At 52.6% G+C, this 20627-nt stretch overlaps 1 protein-coding gene across 1 annotated transcript in view; it reads left to right on the top strand.

The window, feature by feature from the left end:
* Positions 1-18123, top strand: part of RASGRF1 (Ras protein specific guanine nucleotide releasing factor 1) — a 30152-nt gene extending 12029 nt beyond the window's left edge. Inside the window, exons 4-27 of the mRNA XM_039361988.1 lie at positions 1615-1707; positions 2461-2714; positions 3455-3534; positions 4239-4432; positions 4660-4769; positions 6113-6231; positions 6771-6931; positions 7220-7286; positions 8739-8875; positions 9164-9246; positions 9933-10181; positions 10432-10805; positions 11322-11447; positions 11730-11903; positions 12141-12247; positions 12355-12467; positions 12853-12913; positions 13494-13597; positions 13912-13996; positions 15187-15384; positions 15839-15918; positions 16061-16178; positions 16328-16396; positions 16938-18123. Coding sequence (XP_039217922.1) covers positions 1615-1707; positions 2461-2714; positions 3455-3534; positions 4239-4432; positions 4660-4769; positions 6113-6231; positions 6771-6931; positions 7220-7286; positions 8739-8875; positions 9164-9246; positions 9933-10181; positions 10432-10805; positions 11322-11447; positions 11730-11903; positions 12141-12247; positions 12355-12467; positions 12853-12913; positions 13494-13597; positions 13912-13996; positions 15187-15384; positions 15839-15918; positions 16061-16178; positions 16328-16396; positions 16938-17030 — 3249 coding nt within the window. The 3' untranslated portion in view covers positions 17031-18123. The remainder of the gene's footprint in view (positions 1-1614; positions 1708-2460; positions 2715-3454; positions 3535-4238; positions 4433-4659; positions 4770-6112; positions 6232-6770; positions 6932-7219; positions 7287-8738; positions 8876-9163; positions 9247-9932; positions 10182-10431; positions 10806-11321; positions 11448-11729; positions 11904-12140; positions 12248-12354; positions 12468-12852; positions 12914-13493; positions 13598-13911; positions 13997-15186; positions 15385-15838; positions 15919-16060; positions 16179-16327; positions 16397-16937) is intronic.
* Positions 18124-20627: the final 2504 nt, after the last annotated feature.

The raw sequence follows: 20627 nt of genomic DNA, 5'->3' as shown, positions 1-20627 counted from the left end.
CCAAGCAAAGCGTAATCTCAACCTTTTTGATTGATTATGGAGCTTCTGCATTCAAATGTTTGTTGCGCTTCCATTTGTGCTCTTTGAAGTGCAGATCAAATGGCCCCTTATATGCATATGCAAATACCAAAGATTGCATTGATTGTGTTGGAGTTGGGCTGTTTTGATCCCAAGATGATTTATTTAGACAGCTCTAAATAGGCTGCCCTGTGTGCTCCCCAAAAGGCCAGGTGAGTCTTCCAGAGGCGGAGCTCTGGGCAAGGCTTGCCTGGGCAGTTTGTTTCATCTCTGGGATGGAGGCATTGTGGGCTGTCAGAGGCACCCAAGGCGACCTCTGCCTGTTTAGCAAGATGGAGAAGGCCTCTGTTTAAGCTCTGTGTGTGTATCTCAGCTGGAACACCAGGCCCGTGGAGAGGTTTATGGAAGCTGTTCCACGCACCCTGGTTTCTCCTTCTTCCACAGTAAATCTGCTTTGCTCGCCGCTGAGCATTTGCTGCTGGGGGGAAGAAGGACTCAGAAGCAGGGAAGTCAAAGCGCAGAATTGCCTCAGCGCCACAAGCAGCTCCTGAGGTTTAGTGGTAGCACTAGATAGCAACTTCGCTGCCCCATTACTTCCTCCTACTGGTTTTATTCTGGTTTATTTGAGTGCTGTGCTGCTTGCACACTTTCAGATTTTATGTCTAGGTTTGCTTTCTACCTTTCCGGGTGACCCATCCAGGAGAAATAAATTCATCGCTGACCCCTGTTTCCTTGCCCTGCCCAGTCCAGGCTACAAGGGGGAGAAGGAGCCTCCTCCCATTCATGAAAGTCCCTTGGCTCAACCTGGGCACCTCTGTCCGGTCACCCTGGGTGAAGTCACGGCTCCTTGCAACCTTCCCCGGTCTGCTTCTTCTGCCTGGCCACCGACTGCCCAGTGAAGGTCGGGATTGGTCATCTCATCCTGATGAGCCATATTTCCTCTCTCAGAATTCATGATCCGAATGGCAGCAGCTGAACTAGCAGGTTCCTCTGGTTTGCTCCAGTTCTGATTCTGCCCTGAGCCAATATCTCAATAAAGAGCCGAGGTGGCGCAACAGTTAGAGTGCAGTACTGCAGGCCACTTTAGCTGACTGTGTTCAGCAGGTCAGCGGTTCAAATCTCACCGGCTCAAGGTTGACTCCGCCTTCCATCCTTCCGGGGTAGGTAAAATGAGGACCCAGATTGTTGGGGGCAATGTAAATATATATATATACATTGCTTACTGGTGTACACCGCTTAGAGAGTGCTTGCACTTAAAGCAGTATATAAGTCTCATAAATAAATAAATAAATCTCCCTCGTTGCTTGAAGGATTCTAAACCTTTGGTGTCTGGTGCACAGAAAATAGATCCTTTGGCCTCTTGTAAGCAGGACTCTTTATTGCTATAGTAGTTATTGGTTATTATAGCTACCGTGTTTCCCCATAAACAAGACCCGATCAGAAAATAAGCCTTAGCCTCATTTTTCAGCATGCTCTTAATATAAGGCCTACCTCCAAAGTAAGCCTGGGCTGTGCCTGAGGAAGGCAGCCCGGTGGTGTCTGGCCTTCGCTGCCCTCCCTGCCTGAGCCTGTTTCTACTTTTCTCCGTCCCGGCAGATGGCCGCCTTACTTAAGGAGCACGAGCGCATCCAGGCCAACCAGGCCAACGTGCCAAACGACGATGACATCGACATCAAGAAGATCAAGAAGGTGAGGAGCCACTTTTGCCCCCAGCTCCATCACGGGGGTGGAGGAAAAGCCCACGTTCAGACCCGTGATAAGTCTCCTTGCCCACTCCTGAAGGCCTCTTTCCTTTCCTCAGGGCCGGAAGGGACCCCCCCCCCAGCATATTGCTGGAAGACTCAAGTGTTCATTGCCTAAGACGTGAGCCCTCCCCCGCCAGCTCCTCCTGATCAGTCACTATTCCAAGTCACATCCTCAGTCCGGGGACTGAGCCACCAGGCCCCCAAAGTGAGCCTCAGGAGCATTCCCTGGGTTCAGGGCTTCACCTTGCTCTGCATCCATTCAGCGGCAGCCCACTTCTGGCCATCTTCCCTACTAGAAGCTCATCTTTGAGGAGCGCTTTCACCCAGCCCTTTGGACATGGTCTTGCAACTCTTGATTCAGGGAGACTGGGCTGTCATAAACACGAGCCAGTTGCCAAGTGTCTGAATTTTTGTAATGCGCTAAATGAACTGTTGTAAGTTGAAGACTACCTGTATAAGCTTAAATATGGCTCAGATAAAGGAGCATTAACCATCGCAGAACCATAAACTGCACCAAAATGGTTGATGAAAATAATGCAAGACTTTGGAGAATCAATGTTCAAAAGCCAAAAATAATTTCAAGACACTGAACACAAGATTTCCCATGGAAGGATCTGACTGCCAGATAATAGATCCAGGGAAGGATCTGGGATTGCGTTTGACAGGCAATAATCTGGAATCTCCTCTCTGAAAACAGGTCCAGAGTTTCCTCCGGGGGTGGCTATGCAGAAGGAAATGGAAGACCATCATCCAGGATTACATCCGCTCCCCTCACGCTGACAGCATGCGGAAGAGGAACCAGGTGGTCTTCAGCATGTTGGAAGCCGAAGCCGAGTACGTGCAGCAGTTGCACATCCTCGTCAACAATTTCCTGCGCCCACTGAGGATGGCGGCCAGTTCTAAAAAGCCCCCCATCACGCATGACGATGTCAGCAGCATCTTCCTGAACAGGTGAGTAGGAAGGAGTCTGGCCAAGGAAAGCCACTGCTTTCACCCTTGCTCATAAATGTCATCAGACCGCTGGGCGCCTGCCCTCCGGTCAGTGCCCTGCCTCGTGCCCTTTTAAAACAGGTCAGGGAACCTGGGGTGGGGGGCGGGAGGGGTTTCTTTCTCAGGAATCTAGGAGCAGGGAATTGAGATTGAGCAGAAAAGGGGTGGAATTCAACTGGGATCTTCCAAGTCTCTTTGGAGGCCATAGCTGAGAGGATCTCTAAGGCATTCTCTCTGAAGAAGGTCTAGACTTCTACTCTCTCATTCCCAAGGTGACAGGTTGTGAAACCACGGATTTGGGTTCAGGAAAGGCAGATTCCAGTTGCGCTTCCTTAACAAACAAGCAAATGTCTATGAAGATTCTCAGTCATCCAGGTCATAGTCTCGTGAAAAAGCAGCTTTGGGATGACAAATTCATAAGCGGGTGATGCTCCCCCATGATTGGCTGCTCTCTCAGACTTTAAGATTTGGAGATAATTTTCCTTTGATTTGGAAGACCAATGCAGAGATTTGGTTGAGGAAAAACTCAGTGTGCGTCTTCTCCTCCTCTGCTGTGCACTGTGGAACAGCCTGTGGGCAACTAACATTTTCTTCCCAGCAAAATGAGTATTCACAGGGGATAAGCCAAACACACTTGCCCCCTCCTCCAGTGCCAGGTTTTCAGTTCCTAACTTCCTGGTCCGTATTTCTTTCTTTTTTAGTGAAACCATCATGTTTTTACACCAGATCTTTTACCAGGGCTTAAAAGCACGCATCTCTAGCTGGCCAACCTTGGTGCTTGGTGAGTGTAAAGAAATTTGCTGTTTACCCAGTTCGAGATTAAACCAAACATGTAGGACCTTCAGCAAAGTGCTAGGCGTCTATTTTCTAGGCATCCGGGGGGGGGGGTGCCAGGCTGCCATTCCAGGCAAACTGAGTATTCTGAGTATCCCCTGGTTTGGGAAGGAGATTCTTCCTGCCTCCAGTCAGAGGTGCAGCCAAGATCTGTTGTACTTTTCAGAGCTTAGATTTGCCCCCAGACCTGGGGCTACCTGCACCTTTTATTCAGCTACTTGGGCAACTACACACACAGGCAACTACCTGTTTGCCACTGCTGAGTCCAAGCCCTTTCTATTCGTCCTTGGCTCAGATGCCGACATGAAGTTCACCACTCTCCTGGCTGAGCTCCCTCGTGCCTGTCTGGGCTGCACCTGAGCTGATCCCTGCCAAATGTCAATCCAGACTTTGAATATGCCCATGTGATAAGCAATGTGGCTGCCCCCTCCCCACAATTTTGTGCCCAGGTTATCATCCACCCATCACAGTATTTCAGCAGGAGTATTGGGGAGCACCTGAAGGCTCCTTTGCAGGTCTTCCCCCCCCAGAATGCAATGGCCGAGCCCTCTGCCCTGCCATGGAGTTTCCCCCAGCAGTGGGACTCTGCCGCCTGCCTGGACCTGCCTCTCCCCCCTCAGCCGCTCACTGCCCACCTGCCTTTGCCCACAGCGGATCTCTTCGACATCCTCCTGCCAATGCTCAACATCTACCAGGAGTTTGTTCGGAACCACCAGTACAGCCTGCAGATCCTGGCCCACTGCAAGCAGAACCGGGATTTCGATAAGCTCTTGAAGCACTACGAGGCCAAGCCTGACTGCGAGGAGCGGACGCTGGAGACTTTCCTGACCTACCCCATGTTTCAGGTGAAGCTGTGGGGCACCAGGTCAGCTTAGGCACTAACATGATGCGCCCCTGGAGAAAGCCCCATTTTGGGTCATTGTAAGGTGTCCTGGAAATGCCAAACTGAAGGCTGGACACAAATGCCTCGGTCGAACTGGGGCACAACCCTCTGAAGCTTGGGGGGCCTTGCCTGGGCAAGCCAAAGCACCAACTCAGTCCCTGGTTCTCTTCTCTCTTGTGTCTCCACCAGATCCCCAGATACATCCTGACCCTGCATGAGCTGCTGGCCCACACGCCCCACGAGCACGTCGAGAGGAACAGCCTGGACTACGCCAAGTCCAAGTTGGAGGAACTCTCCAGGTCAGAGGGGCTGATGGCTGCCTCGTGGGGAGGGGGCAGCAGAATGCGGGCAGCAGGCCCCCTTGCACCCAGGGCCCCCTTGGTACCCATCACTGGGGGCCTTTTTCAGAGAAAGCCCTCCTGATTCATGTCCCCTTCGGTCCCACTTTCCTCAGCTGCACAAGGAAAGCTGGGGGAGATTCTGCTTGGTGAAGCAGCCTCTCAATGAGGCTTTTATGGCACGAGGATCCATTTGAGCTCCAGTCAGGGAAGGATTGGTGCTCTGCCCTCCGACTCTGAAACCGTTTACACGGCCCAGAGTTTTGGTGCTGATCTTTCTGAGGGAGTTTTATGCACACCAATGCAATAGCAGTCGTTCAAGAGCCGTCTCCTGACTGATTCTCTCCAGATGGGTTGGACTACAGTGCCCATAACTAGCAGGCACTGGTCTTCCAGGAACAAAAAGTCATTGTAGCTGGGGGGGGGGCACAAGGCTGGTGAAGCTGATCCGAGAAATGGTCTCCCCACAATATGAAGATCTTCATCATCTTTAAAAAAAATGCCAAATTTCTCACATTTTTGTATAATTATCACTTTGGGAAGAATAAGCAGCCATCTGCACTTAAGCAGAAACACAGAGTACAGGATGTGTGAAGCAGATAATGACAAGGCAACATATGTTATTTTAGAATTGCAGAGACGCTTCTTCCCAAATGCCTGTCAGGGAGAGAAAATGCTCTCTGGAGGACTTCAGAGGCGCTTATTTTTATCAGGCCCCCATTATCAGCAGGCAAAGCTGAAGCTCAGCTCCCTCAAACAGCTGATAGCTCCTGCTTGCCCTTCATCTCTGGGCCCTCCCAGAGTGGCCCCCGTGGCCCCCCAGGTTTCTCTTTGAGGCGAGTGCCCGGATGGGCTGCCAGCTTTTCCCCTAGGGCAGGGCTAGGCAACCTTGGCTCTTTTATGACTCGTGGACTTCAACTCCCAGAATTCCTGAGCCAGCATTTATATTTTGTCCTCTCACTCTAAAAATTATCCCTTCTTTCCATTTTCTACCCTTTCTAATAATCAAATCCCAGGTTCATTCTTTCTGCTTTCAGCAAAAAGCATTCCATAAAATATTTCCAATCTTTGACAAATGTCACTGTTGTCTTTTCCCTGATCAAACAAGTCAGTTTTGCCATCTCTGCCATTCTGCCAACTTCACCAGCCTTCCTCCCTTGGGAGCATTTTAGTCTTTCCGTTTTTGGCACAAAGTAATCTCGCTGCAGCTGCCATGTATAAAAACCACCTTCAGAGGCCTTTTCGAGTTGACCGTCCAGCAAGAAAAGTCCTGGTTTCAGGCTGACTGGTCTCTTCCTGCGTAGGATAATGCACGATGAAGTGAGTGAAACAGAGAACATTCGGAAGAACTTGGCAATCGAACGGATGATCACTGAAGGCTGTGAAATCCTCCTGGACACCAGCCAGACCTTCGTGAGACAAGGTAGCCCACGAGCCTTCTGGCCTCCAGACCTAAGAGCTGGAGATCCTCCAGGAAAGGGCAGCCCCGGAGGGAGCCCTGAGTGGGCTCAGCAGCTCCTCTTTCTCAGATAGCTCCGGGGCTTGTCCAGAGAAGTTCAAGGCTGGGAGATTCAGGACAAGAGTTATTAAAGTGAAAAAGCTGCCTCGGCCATCGAGGAATGGCCCAGTTCCTTTCATGGGCTGCCTGTAACCATGCCCATGGATGACCCTGAAAGGATGAATCACTGGGAATAGGCTCCCCAAGGCTATGTTAGGGATACTATAGCTTTCCTCTGATAGGAAGCTGCTGCTGCTGCTGCTGCAGACCTGGGAGGTTTTCAGTCCCGTTCTTCTCAGCTCCATCCCTGCAGACCCCCTCTGGAAACCCCTGAGCAGGGGTTTGGGCTGCAGAGGGTCCCCACCCCAGGCTGCCACCCTGGTCTGCTGTCTTTATGCGCTGCTGGAGAAGAGCCGGTGTCCCCGGGGCCAAGGGCTGTGATGGCAGTGCCTCTTCTCCCACAGGGTCCCTCATCCAAGTGCCGATGTCTGAGAAGGGGAAGGTGACGCGTGGACGGCTGGGCTCCCTGTCCCTGAGGAAGGAGGGGGAGAGGCAGTGCTTCCTCTTCTCCAAGCACCTCATCATTTGCACCCGCGGCTCCGGAGGGAAGCTGCACTTGACGAAGGTGAGAGGGGCAGAGCATCAAGCAGTGTATCTGGGGGGGGGCATTGATCTGCAACCTCACATACTGAAGGCCACACAATTTCTACAGCAGCTACTGCACAGTGAGGGGGACCCCCCCCACACTGACTTGACTGTAGGGTACATGTATGGCAACAGGATGCCGAGTGCGCCTGGTGGAGGGGGAATGAGCACTTCTCTCCTGTTGGGTGGAGGAGACAGTCGCAGGAGGATCAGGGAACAGTGGTGATACGAGAGGTCTCACGAAAGGCCTCCCCTGTGCTTTCTCCAGAATGGCGGGGTGATTTCACTTATTGACTGCACGCTGGTGGAAGATACGGAAAGCACGGATGAGGACCGTATGTATCCCTGGAGCAGCCCCACTCTCCCACCTGCCCCACCTGGCGCACAGCTTGTCCACCCAGCCCAGCTGGCATTTGACCCTTAAGCAGCACACCCCCCCCCCGCTGCTCTTTCCTGGCTCCCTGCTGTCCTTCGTAGCCCTGGGATTCCCTGTCCCCCCCATAAGCCAGGTCTGTTTAGGGCACTTATACACTCTCTCCTCCATGGACGCTTGGGATGAGCATACCTGGGAGTAGGGACTTCAGAGACTCCCCTGTCCAAGCAGAAGAGGTGTGATCCAGGCCACGAGAGGCCCCCAAACCTATAGAGCAGGCAGCCAGGGAAAGCGCAGCAGGCAGCTCTAAGAGAAGATCGACAGCCTTCACTGGCGTTTCCCATTGCTAAATGAAGGCTTTTAATGGGGTTTCTCACTTCAAAGAATGCCTCAGTTCATGACACAGGGAGCTGATCTCAGAAGCAAAACACAAGCCTGGGGCTGCTGCGGAGAGGAGGGGAATATTTCTCCCCTGCTCCCTTCCGCCGAGCACCAGCTGCCTCATCCATCCCTCTCAGAATAGCAGAGTTGGAAGGGACCTGGAAGTCTTCTAGTCCAACCCCCTGCTCAAGCAGGAGACACTGTACCATTTCAGACAAGTGGCTGTCCAATCTCGTCTTAAAAGCCTCCAGTGATGGAGCACCAACAACTTCTGGAGCGAAGCTGTTCCACTAGTTAATTGTTCTCACTGTCAGGAAATTTCTCCTTAATTCCAGGTTGCTTTGCTCCTTGATTATTTTCCATCCATTGTTTCTTGTCTTGCCTTCTGGTGCTTTGGAAAATAGGTCAACCCCCTCTTCTTTGTGGCAGCCCCCCAAATATTGAAACAGTGCTATCATGTCATTCCCACGCCTTCTTTTCACAAACCTAGCCATACCCAATTCCTGTAACTGTTTTAGCCTCCAGTCCCGATTATCTTTGTTGCTCTTCTCTGCCCTCTTTCCAGAGTCTCAAAATTTTTTAAATCACGGTGATCAAAACTGGATGCAATATTCCAAGTGTGGTCTTGCCAAGGTTTTATAAAGTGGTATTAACACTTCATATGATCTTAATTAGATCCCTCTGTTAATGCAGCCAAAGATTGCATAGTTTTTTTTGGGCGGCTGCTGCCCCCTGTTGGCTCATATTTTAAGTGATTGTCCACTAGGACTCCAAGATACTCCTGCAGTTTCTGCTATCACACTCTTTCATTCTTGCACCAGAAGCCGTAAAAGGGTGGCTGCTGCGCATTGAAAGAGCTGCCCTCCCAGCCCCTAAGCAGGTGAAAAGGATTTTGCACCAAAATGAACATCCTGCTGCGCAAGCTGGAGGCTAAAGGCCCAGCCCAGCTTGTTCCCTTCCTTTCACTTACCCCCATTCTCTCTCTTCCCATGGTCATCTTCTTAAATTGTTTCTCTCCTTCCTCAAATAAAAGAAAAAGGATCTGGGCAAGATACGGAGCACCTTGACTTCAAGATCGTGGTGGAACCTAAAGACAGTGCCCCCTACACCATTATCCTGGTGGCATCATCCAGGCAAGAAAAGGCTGCATGGACCAGCGATATCAGCCAGGTAAGAACAGTTTCACCATGAAGAACCAACACTTTCTGGCCAGGCAGCATTGGGGATATTAGGACCTGGGGCTGTAGAAGAATCCTTCACTGTTTTTCAACATGCAAGGCATCCCTGGACTAAATCAAAGATGAATAATCACATTTGGAAGAGGAAAGAGTTGCCAAACGAGCCAATATCTACAAGAGACACACACGTCTCCCAAAGATCCATTGGAAAAACTAGCAGAGCACAACTGCTTCCTTTCCCATCAGTCCTGCTTCCTGAAACCTCTTTTCCCTGTTTCAGTGTGTAGACAACATCCGATGCAACGGCCTCATGATGAACGCCTTTGAGGAAAATTCAAAAGTTTCTGTTCCGCAGATGATCAAGTAAGGAATGCAGTTGTGTTTGTCCAGAATTGCTGGGGGCATTTTTAGTGCTACCCCTAATTTAGAAAGGCTTCCTACCAGCAAAGCCATCGATAACACGGGGAGTTGGTATCACAATTTATTCTGGGTCAAGTGCTGTGTATTGAATAGCACAGCGTGGACAGTGCTCCAGAGCTGTGCGAGGACAGGGCAAAAACTGCACAATTGGGCTCACCTGTGGTGCATATATCTTTTCAGGCAATGGAGATGGTCGCTGGTGTCTCACTGCCCTGAACTTCTGAGAATTGAAAACTAGACGGGATGTTTTGGCTGGAGCCAAAAGTCTTTTAGAATAACAGAGCTGGAGGTCACTTGAAATTATATCAATTCCACTAGCAAGTAAATGCAATTTAAAAGAAATAAATGAATTAACTATATCTGGATTGTTATCTATTATTTAATAATATTGTAAATCACTTTGGGATTTTCTGTAATAGAAAATAGCATGGACTCATTTCAAAATGGCGGCAACCTCTTCTGAATGCTGAGGTTGCTGAGCCACAGCATCCCAGCCAGCTTCCTCTCCAGCCCTCGGAGGTTCAGGCCAGAGAGATACTGACGAGCTCCTGGCTGCCTGAAAAGATACAATTACCACAGATGAGCCTGACTTTCTGTGCTTCATCCCTCCGTCCCTCTCAATTCTCCAGGTCGGATACCAGCCTGTACTGTGACGACGTTGACATTCGGTTCAGCAAGACCATGAACTCCTGCAAGGTCCTCCAGATCCGCTATGCCAGCGTGGGGCGTCTCCTGGAAAGACTGACAGACCTGAGATTCCTCAGCATTGACTTTCTCAACACCTTCCTGCACTCTTACCGGGTCTTCACCACAGCTATGACTGTGTTGGACAAGCTGATCACCATCTACAAGAAACCAATCAGTGCAATTCCTGCTAGGTGAGCCTTTGTCAGCCACGTAGGTGAAGCTCAAAATAGGGAAATGAGGTGGGCTGCAGAACCCAGGTGGGGGCACCTGAAATGCCTCTTTGCCTAGAAATCCTAAAGCAATGAGAGAGAAAGAAATGGAGGGGAGAGGGAGGGAGAGATGAGCTTTATTCTGGTCTAAGGGACATTTTATAGGCTTTGCAATGTAGAGGAGGAAGGAGACGCTCCCGTGATAGCTTTGTCCCTGGATATCTTCTGCCAGGTCCCTGGAACTTTTGTTTGCCAGCAGCCAGAACACGAAACTCCTCTACGGAGAACCACCCAAGTCTCCACGTGCCAACCGGAAGTTTTCCTCCCCTCCCCCCCTGTCCATCACCAAGTCATCCTCACCAAGCCGGAGAAGAAAGTTGTCCTTGAACATTCCCATTATCACAGGAGGGAAGGCCCTGGAGCTGGCCGCCCTGAGCTGCTCTTCCAACGGTTATGCAAGCATGTATTCCTCCACCATGTCGCCGTTCAGCAAAACCACCCTGGACATCAACAAGCTTTACGTGTCCAGCAGCTACTCCAATAAAATATCCGATGAGGGAGAAGGGAGCACAGAAAAGGCAGAGGAAGCACTTCTGAGCAAGACAGGTGAGTGTCTTCTGGCAGGGAGGAGCAAAAGGTGGTCAGGAGCCACGTGGAGGAAGCCCCAAGGGACGGTTTCTGCTTCTGCGCTCTGACCGTCCGGGAGCTCCAGAGCAGCTCAGGGGGAGGAGTTATCTCACACATCAGAGTTAGTGGAAAGGTGCCAGGTGGGCGGGTAGACGTGGCAGTGAGACTTCACGCCCCCCCCCCCCGCAAAATCTCAGGAGACGGGCCAGCCTGGGAAGAGGTTTGGGGCCACCTTCTCCAGTGCAGGCCTGGGCATCGCACAGCTTTGGATTCTTGGCGCTGTTTTCTGCATTGGATTAATTTTGGATGAAGAAATCTGACAGACCCAAGCGAGTGGCTTCTATCCCCCACACTTGGGTGAATCTGTTAAAAGCAGAGAGGGGCTGACAGGTATGGAACCTTCAGCCACCTTCAAAGCCGCCGCCTCCTCCTCCTCCTCCTCCCCTTCTCCCACAACATTTCGGAGAAAGGTCATAAAGCTGCTTCTTTTGCCAGGCTCCGAAGAGTCTCCCCGAGAAGATTCTGCCTTTGAGGCAGCCCAGAGTGAGGAGGCAGACCCAGAGGCATCACCCACCAAGTCTCCAACCACACCAAAACTGGTCAGAGGCAAGAACTCTTCAGGTAAACTCACTCTGGGGAAGGGGGAGATGGCCAAGAGAAGCCATCTGCACTCTTGGCAGGAGACCACTCTGGGGTGTTCTAGTGCACCACAGCAGGGAGCATCTGTGGGTGATGCTGGTCCTGGCCTCTGTGGGGGTGCAAAGGGTCAGCATTAGCCCTTGTGCGCTGCTGTTTTCCCAAGCGGACAGGCCTTCTGGTCCTCTCGGGGGAAGCCCAGGGGAGGGACTTGCTGGACGGGATCAGTCCTCCTGAACTGCCTGCCCCCAACCCCACCCCTTGCAGAGTTCCCTTTGTTCTCCTACAACAATGGAATGGTGATGAGTTCTTGCCGAGAGTTGGAGAACAGCCGCAGCAGCGCTCTCTCGGCCGCTTCTGCGTTCGCCATTGCCACTGCCGGAGCCAACGAGGGTACCCCGACCAAGGAGAAGTACCGCAGAATGTCGTTGGCCAGCCCAGGTGGGAGAAGAGGAAGGGTCCTCTGGGCCGGGCGGTTCCTCCCTTTCCCGGGCCCCGCAGACCTTCCAGGGAGCCTTGGAAGAGCTGCTGCCTGCAGGAGGAGGCAAGGCAACGGCTGGGGCCATCTTCCAGGGCAGGGTCAGGCAGGCCACTACAGGCCCCTTGCTCATCCTGCCTGGGTCCCATAGAGCCTGGCTCTTGGGTGGGTTTCCAGGCTGACTCTCTCTCGCCCTGCAGGCTTCCCTTCTGACCAAAGGAACAGTGACAAAGAGTTCGTGATCAGGAGGGCGGCAACCAACCGGGTGTTGAACGTCCTGAGGCACTGGGTCTCCAAACATGCCCAGGTACGGCCCGGCCGGCAAAGAAAGCTCCGGAGCCCTGGGCTGAAGGGGGCTGTGCTTGCCTGGCCAGCTGGCCTCATTGTGGCTTGTGGAAAATATCTCTTTGATAGGACTTTGAAACCAACGAGGAACTCAAGTATAAAGTGATCAGCTTTCTGGAGGAAGTGATACACGACCCAGAACTCCTGACTCAAGAGAGAAAAGCCGCCGGCAACATCATAAGGCAAGTCACGCGGGTCACAAAACGCAGAGTTGTCATCTCACTCTTGCCAGAGATGGGGGTCCTAATCCAAGCCGGGGACGGGACTGGGTGGGACCCGGATGGCTGCGAGTGCTTTGGGCCGTTAGCTCAGGACAAGCGGCTGCTCCCGTGGCCTGACTTTCTGATGCAAAGGAGAAGTTTTTTGAGGCGGCTTCATCTTCCTTTGCTTTGAGGGAACAGACTCCCGTGATCTCTGTCCCCTGAGGCACTGGAAGGAGAAGCTGAGAGCCAGAGAAACCCTCGGCTTCCACACAGGCCCTCCCCAGAATACGCTGAAGCCATTAACTCCCAGCCGTTGCCACTGGAAACTCACTGCTGCAATTCTCCATTTCTACTTGTCTGCCAGGACCCTGACCCAGGATGACCCCGGAGACAACCAGATCACCCTGGAAGAGATCCTGCAAATGGTAATGTTTTCTGGGTCCCCAAGTGGGTCACAAAGAAGCCTGGGCTGGTTGGTTGGTTGGTTGGTTAGTTAGTTAGTTAGTTATGTCCTGTCTTTATTATTTTTGCAAATTACTCAAGGCTAACTGGGCAGGGGTCTCAGCCGTCAGGGAGTGGTTAAGGGGGCAGGTCAGATGGGCACTCCCTTCCTCCTCCTTCCTGCCCCAATATGCCCCTGCTAGCCTGCCAGGATAAAGGCAGCTGGGGGGGAAGGGCTTTTGGGGTGGAGAGTTCTCCTGGACACAGCGTGCATTTCACCTCTTAATCCACTCCCCCCCCCCACACCCCTCAGTGAATACCTGGTGCTGCTTCCTTCATGTATGGTCTGGGGTGTTCTGGGAGGTGAAGACGTGTGGTTGCAGCTGCTGCCTGTGCACTGGGGTGTCCTGCCAGGAAGTCCTGGCCTGGCATAACCCCTTCCCTCCCCAAGAACAGGAAGAGGCTGCGTCCGACAGGATCCGCCTCCCTCTGGCCCAGCGTATTCTTTTGCTTCGCCTTCATTTGGGGACCCCTGTCCAAGCAGCCCTTCTTTTCCCATTGCAGGCTATGGGGGTCAAGGCTGAACCCTTTGAAAATCACTCGGCTTTAGAAATAGCTGAGCAGCTCACCTTATTGGATCACCTGGTCTTCAAAACAATACCCTATGAGTGAGTATGTGGAAGTGCAGCCAAGCTGAAGAATGTGGAATTGCATTCAGCCAGGGGGCTCCTGTGGCTGATGTTGCAAATACAGGTCTAAACAAAGATGAAGATGAATGTGTCGTAGACACACCCTTTCCTAGACAACCGTTACCCCCATCACATCCACGGGGCTTGTGGGAGTAAGTCTGCTTCCCCCCCCTCCACTTGCAAAGACCTTAAGAGGAGGGCCTTTCCTCAAGTACTTCCTGTGCAGGACAGGGTGGGCTAGGCAGGGAGAAATTCTGGAGGGCCCAGCTCACCCTGAGACCTCTTGTTTTCAGAGAATTCTTTGGACAAGGATGGATGAAGGTGGAAAAGAACGAGCGAACGCCCTATATCCTGATGAACACAAAGCACTTCAATGATGTGAGTGCCACGGCTGTGGGTCCCTGCAAGGGCAGCTCAGAATTCAGGACACAGACTTTGCCCTTGTGCAGAACATGCAGTAACAGGGACTCTTGTTCCTCTTGCTTGTCCAGACTGACCTCATCCTAATGGGTAGAACTGGGCTCCTTTTCCAGGGGAAAATATTCCAGCCTGCTGGAATGAGAGTTGAAAGGCACTGGGCTTCCCATGTTCAACTGCCTGTCTGCCCAGGTTTTTTAAAAGTCCCTCTTGTTCAGCATTGTTTACAAAAGTCCTCCTCCTCCACCACCACCACCACTGCGTTGGGGGGACTCCTTAGAGGGCAGCTCCTCTGGACAACTATCAATGTTCTATTCTGAGGGTGTGAAAGATGCGTGGAAAGGCTGGTCCTTTCCTGGCCAGAGAATTCTTTCTTCCTTTGGAGAGGACAGTGCTACAAAAAGCAATCTTTCCTTTCGGGATGATCCCCCAAAGGGCCCAGATAAATTTAAGAGCATTGCAGTCCAGGAGCTCTTTTGAATAACTGGCTGTGAATATGCTGGGTGACAGTTTAGACTGCTGTTTAGTATATAAATAAATCAGATTAAATCTAAATGCCCTTCGCCTACTACCAGGCCCAGCATTTTCTCTCGTCAGCATGACGTCTCCCTCCACCTGCGCTGAAGGATCTCCCAGGCACAGCAGCCCGTCTGAGGGGAATCGCTTTCTCTGCCTTCAATCACGGGGTCTTCTATTGGGAAGCCCCATTTTCTTAGATTGACCTTTGAACTTCCTGCACACTCCATTCAGCAATTTGCATAACAGTCAAGGTTGTTCTCGGCCAGGTGGCAGACAGTTGCATGGTTGTGCCCAGATTTTCACAGATCATTTTCAAGTGTCATTTTATTGCACGTATTTGGGCACTTCATAACCAAGCCAGGAAGGTGATGTTAAACTCAGTTTTGGAAGGATAAAGTTGCTGAGAGTAATTGAGCCCTAATGGATGCTGGAACACTGCCTGGAACTGGGGGTCTCCCTTCTGCTCTGAGCAGGATGATGTGGGGCAGCCTTGCCCACCAGCACCTGGTTGAGCTTCCCTCGGTTCCCCCCCCTTCTCCGTGGAGGCAAGAGGCTTTTCTCATCATTTGGGGGTGCACACAAACACTTCAGGGGCTGTAATGTCCACCCCCCCTCCCTGATGACCCCTGCAGATCAGCAACCTGATCGCCTCTGAGATCCTCTGCAGTGAGGACATGGCTGCCCGGGTGAGCACAATCGAGAAGTGGGTGGCCGTGGCTGACATTTGCCGGTGTCTGCACAACTACAATGCCGTTCTGGAGATCACCTCGGCCTTCAACCGCAGTGCCATCTTCCGCCTGAAGAAGACATGGATGAAGGTGTCAAAGCCGGTGAGTGCTTAAGGAGCCCACTGCCAAAGCTGCGCACTCGGGACTCAGACCCAGAAGGAGGGGACTGTTTCTTTGACCTCTAATGAATGAATCTGTTAGCCATTGCACTTTCTCCCTTAATTCTTCCGCTTCCTGGACTGATTCTTTGATTGTGGGTCCTTGGCGCTCTCCAAGCTGGGTTGCTTGCTTGCAGATGTTTCATTACCTGAATAGGTAACCTCATCAGTGCACTTCAATGCTAGGTAGCATTGGATGATGTTTGATCATCAGGCTCTGCAGGGCCACCAGGGGCTCTAAGGCTTAGCCCCCCATCTCCATTTCCATCTGGCAGTTCCGGCTCTGAGGCCCCCGGGGCTTCTCTGCCCACCTGGGAGCCAGGCGGGGGGCCCAATGGCCGCTTCGGCCCAGGCTACCTTCCCCCTTGGGCTCCTCTAATTCTTTCCCTTCTTCCCAGACCAAAGCTGTGATCGACAAGCTGCAGCGGCTGGTATCTTCAGAAGGACGGTTTAAAAACTTGAGGGAAGCTCTGAAAAAGTAAGTTGCCTCTGCTGCTCCCGCCTGCGGGTTGGAGGCCAGGAGGCCCTTGCCCAGCCCGGGCAGCCGGTGCCTGGCAGAACCACCAGGCAGCCCTGTTGCATTTATCCTGCCAGCTGAATTTCTCTTTTCTGCCTCTCAGTTGTGACCCTCCTTGCGTCCCTTACCTGGGCATGTACCTCACGGACCTGGCGTTCATTGAAGAGGGCACTCCCAATTACACCGAGGACGGCCTGGTGAACTTCTCCAAAATGAGGATGGTGAGCTCCCTGGCAGGGGCCTGCCTGACTCGGCCAGAACACCCCCAGCACGGGGCCGATGCTTTCCCAGCCCAGCCCTTCTCCCTGGGAGCATCGCCTGCTGTTTGGCAACCGTTGGGCACAGGGGCCTCTTTCCTCTCTCCCTGCAGATCTCCCACATCATCCGAGAGATCCGGCAGTTTCAGCAGACGGCTTACAAGATCGAGCATCAGGCCAAGGTAGGATCCTGCGGCTGCTCAGCTCCCTGCGCAAGGAGGGGGCCGGGGTGGGGTGGGGGGACAAGACCGTCATCTGGGGGGAGCCTCTTGGCCCCAGGGAAGAGGCAGGGCTTTGTGCTACTGGGGCACAGGCTGACCCTGAACTCTCGGGATGGCCTGTCCTGGAAGAGAAGCTGTCTGGGGGGTGCAGAGTCCTGCTTTAGACACGGGGGTCCTTCAGTGACACACAAGCAGGCAAGCCTCCAGCCCAGCTGGCTGCCAGCAAAGTCTCAGCTTTCCTCCTGCAGCTTCTTTCCTGAAAAGGGTGGGGTGAAGGACGTTGCCTCTCCAGTGTGGCTCCTCTCCTCTCCTCTCCCAACATGCCCGAGAGACCCCTGTCTCAGGCCCCCATTTCCTGCTGCTCAGCAACTGGCGCCCAGGGAGGATGCTCTGGGGGAAACCCTCTTGGCCCAGTCTTCCCTCTCCCCACTGACTGGCCCTGGGGCAGATGCCCCCCTGGGCTCCCTGGCCTCTTCTGCCCCTGCTCTTCTCTCTCTTCCAGGTCACTGAGTACCTCCTAGATCAGTCGTTTGTGATGGATGAAGAGAGTCTCTATGATGCGTCTCTAAAGATAGAGCCAAAGCTCCCCACCTAAGAACACAGCAGCTGCAGCCACCAGCCCGGCACCCAGAGATGTGTCTTGCCTCTCCTCTCTGTTTCTTGACTTCCTCCCACCGCCTTTCCTCCCCCCTCTCTCCCCCCCACTACTCATTCTTTGCACTGTCAACGAGCAGGCTTGATTTTGATCAAACCAATTTTCTTCTCTGTTGACTCTTTGGGGGCAACCGGACTGGAGGGATTCAAGACGGGGTGCTGGGGGCCAGGCACCTCACTTGCCCTGGAGCCCCAACTTACTTTGGCCCTGATGCCCCTGTAGTGTGGAAAACTCAGCCGCCACCTGAGCTACTCTGGACATTCTTCAGCTTTTCCAGAGCAGCTTTGATGGGATCCATTTTCCCAGGATCGTTGTGTTCTCTTCACTGCCCAAGGCAGGCAGGGTGGCAGGAGACACAGGCAGGAGGCACCCGTGGTTGGCTTGGAAGGAGCCTGAAGCTGGTCCACACCTCCCGTCCGTATTGGGGATACATCTCTTTGGGGGCCCTCTCCGAAGTTCCTGGGGCCGGTTGGCTTGTGCAAAAAAGCTCGGGTTCTGGGCCTCATATGGCAGCCCTGGGGTGGAGGGGGGGCGTGAAGGCCATTTGGATTTCCTGCCTTAGGCCCTGAGAGGGAAAGGCCCTCTGTCCCTTTGAGCATTTCTGCTGCATCCCCCACTTTGGCGCTTCTGTCTGTATGCTTCGTTGTAGACATAGTGACATGTCTTAGTAACATGGTGTACAATTAGAGGGGGAAATGGCCAGGTGTTTTTATTACATATACTGTAATCCTGTCTAACCACTTGCTAGCAGGAATATAGTAATGTAGTGCTTATTCTGTGAATATTATCATGTATTTTTTACAGTGTACAGTGTATAAACCCAAGTGAATTTTTGAGTAGCAGGCATGCTCTATGGGAACTAAATTCAGAAACCATTTGCTGTAAGCAATACCCTCTGGTATGAGAATTGTCTTTCAAGACCTGAAATATTTCAACCTGCAGCTTATTTGGAAAAGAAAATTTCCATTTTTTTGTAAAAATATATGTTTCCTGATTACCTCTTGCTAATAAATCTATTCTATCTCAGGGTGAACCATGGCTTTGAGCATGTCTACAGACCAGCCAGTGGGCTGGAAAGGCAAGTTTGAAAAGGAGAAATGGAAAGAGGGTGGGAGAGGTGTGTGGCATGGCTGGGGACAAACCTTTCCAGCGGAGGGAACAAAACGAGGGCTTTGGCAGTGGCGTGGAAATGGCTAGAAAGGCGTGGCTGGAATTAAGTTGCCCTTAATTCCAGGTTGCTTCTCTCCTTGATTAGTTTCCATTCACTGTTTCTTGTCTTGCCTTCTGGTGCTTTGGAAAATAAATTGACCACCTCGTCTTTGTGGAAGCCCCATTTGGAGTGAGCAGGGGGTTGGACTAGATCTCCAAGATCCCTTCCCTCTATAGCAGTGGTTCTCAACCTGTGGGTCGGGACCCCATTTGGGGTCGAACGACCATTTCATGGGGATCGCCAAACAACGCAGTCCGCTATTTTTTCCCCCTTTTCCTTAGCTGTGCTACTCCCTTTTATTCTATTGGCTTTTGAAAGCCAATAGAATAGACTCTCTTGAATAGAGTCTAATTCAGTGCTTCTCAACGTTTGTGTGACGGCGACCACCGTCACACAAATGTTCTGCGCATGCGCGCCGCCGCGCGCATGGGGGCGGGGCCCCCATGCGCAATGCGCATGCACGACGGCCCCCATGCGCAATGCGCATGCACGACGGCCCCCATGCACAATGCGCATGCACGACGGTCCCCATGCGCGACGTGTGTGCACAGCGCCGCCATGCGCGACACGCATGCGCGGTGGCGCCCCGTGCACGGCGCACATGCGCGGTGGCGCCCCCGTGTGCGGCGCGCGTGCACAGCGCCACGAAAAATGGCGGATCGCCACCTTTGGCGACCCCTGAAAAATGGTCGATCGACCCCGAATGGGGTCACGACCCATAGGTTGAGAACCGCTGGTCTAATTATTGGCTTTCAAAAGCCAATAGGAATTGTCCAGGCTGTCTCTGCCCTGCTGAGCCCGCCAAAAGTCCCATTCTGCAAACGGTGCTGCACCAGTTAAGTAGTCCTCGACTTACGACCGGTTGAGTAGTCCTCGACTTACGACCAGTTGGGGGTCGCAGCATTAAAAAGGTTGAGAACTACTGCTCTATAGTCACAAGAGCCTTTTAATAAACATTTGTCAAATAATCAAGCACTTTGTTTTCCCCCCACTCTGAGTAGTGTGACAGAAAGCAACCACCCATCTCACTTCCCTGGTGCTTAATATGGCAATTTACAGTAGTTTCATTTCATCTTTCTGAGGGTTGAGTTTCCCCGTGTTCCTGTTTCTTGTTCCCTTGTAATTCTGTCTTTGCAGTTTCAGATCTTTTTTTGTGTGGCATCATCAGCAACTAGTCCCCCCGAACACTTTAATTGAGCCATGTTGCACACACCATTAGCACCCTGAAAAATCCTCAGGTCTTCCTTGGCATCTGATGGGCCATATGACCGGAGAAGCCATCACCCGCACTGCACCCTCAATCGTTTTATATCTTCCATCTGTTTTCCTTGATAAAGATCCAGGAGTGGCTTGCCATGGCCTTCTCCCATGCAACATGGACACTTTTGCCACAAAAGCGATCTTCCGCTCCCAGCAGCTGCTTCTATTGCGGTTGCCCCATAGTGGGGTCTGCTGGCTTTAACTGAGCAGCTGGGAGGACCTTCATGCCATCTTGGGTGACTCTGCTGGGAGACACACTCCTGGCATACACCCTGGCCTTCCTCACCCATCTCTCTCAAGCACACACACAAAGGTGCACACACGCTTAGTGGATTACTTTATTTAATTCCTGGGAGTAATTTTTTAAGCCATTCCCAACCATTTTCTCCAGCAACGTAATTCAGAAGTCATTTTTTTCCATTCACCCTTTCTGACAGTGCGGCTTTCACAGGGGAAGCCTGGCTCTGAGGGCCTGTTACCTTAGCTCAGGGGTCTTCAAACCTGGCCCACGCTGGCTGGGGAATTCTGGGAGCTGAAGTCCACAAGTCACCAAGGGCCAGGTTTGAAGACCCCTGCCTTAGCTCAAAGGTGCTTTCCAAGCGGCAACCGGATTCCTGGTTTTTTCTTTAGGAACGTTTTGCTTCTCACCCCAGAAGCTGCTTCAGCTCCAGAACGTCTGGCTGCCTTTTGGAAAAGCCCCTTTGGGACAACCGTAACTGGGAGTCTCCGTCGTTATTCCTTAGTTCAAGTTCGTCCTCCTGCGAGGAGACCCGGAGCCTCGGCGTTTCCTATCCAGCTGGCGCTTCCCCCCTTGCCGAAAGGAGCCGCGGGATTACCTCGGCCGGGCTCTCCCACTCCGGCCTCCCTGCGGCTCTGCCAGCCGAGTGTCGGGGCTTTGAACCCTCCTTCCCTCGGGACAAGTTCACCAGCTAGCCCCGTGGAGGGTTCGCTCTCCGGCCAGGGGCCCCGGCGAAGGCGGCCCAGCGCGGCTCCCTTGGCCCGCCGGCGCCGCCCAGGTAACCGCCCGCGGCCGGTGGGAGCGCTGCCTTGGAGCCACAGGAAGGGGC

Source organism: Crotalus tigris, unplaced genomic scaffold (genome assembly GCF_016545835.1).
Source record: "Crotalus tigris isolate CLP2741 ecotype Arizona unplaced genomic scaffold, ASM1654583v1 scf7180000019364.2947544272:3078424, whole genome shotgun sequence".
NCBI lineage: Eukaryota > Metazoa > Chordata > Lepidosauria > Squamata > Viperidae > Crotalus > Crotalus tigris.
Note: the sequence above shows the minus strand (reverse complement) of the source record. Positions and strands in the feature narration are given on the sequence as shown.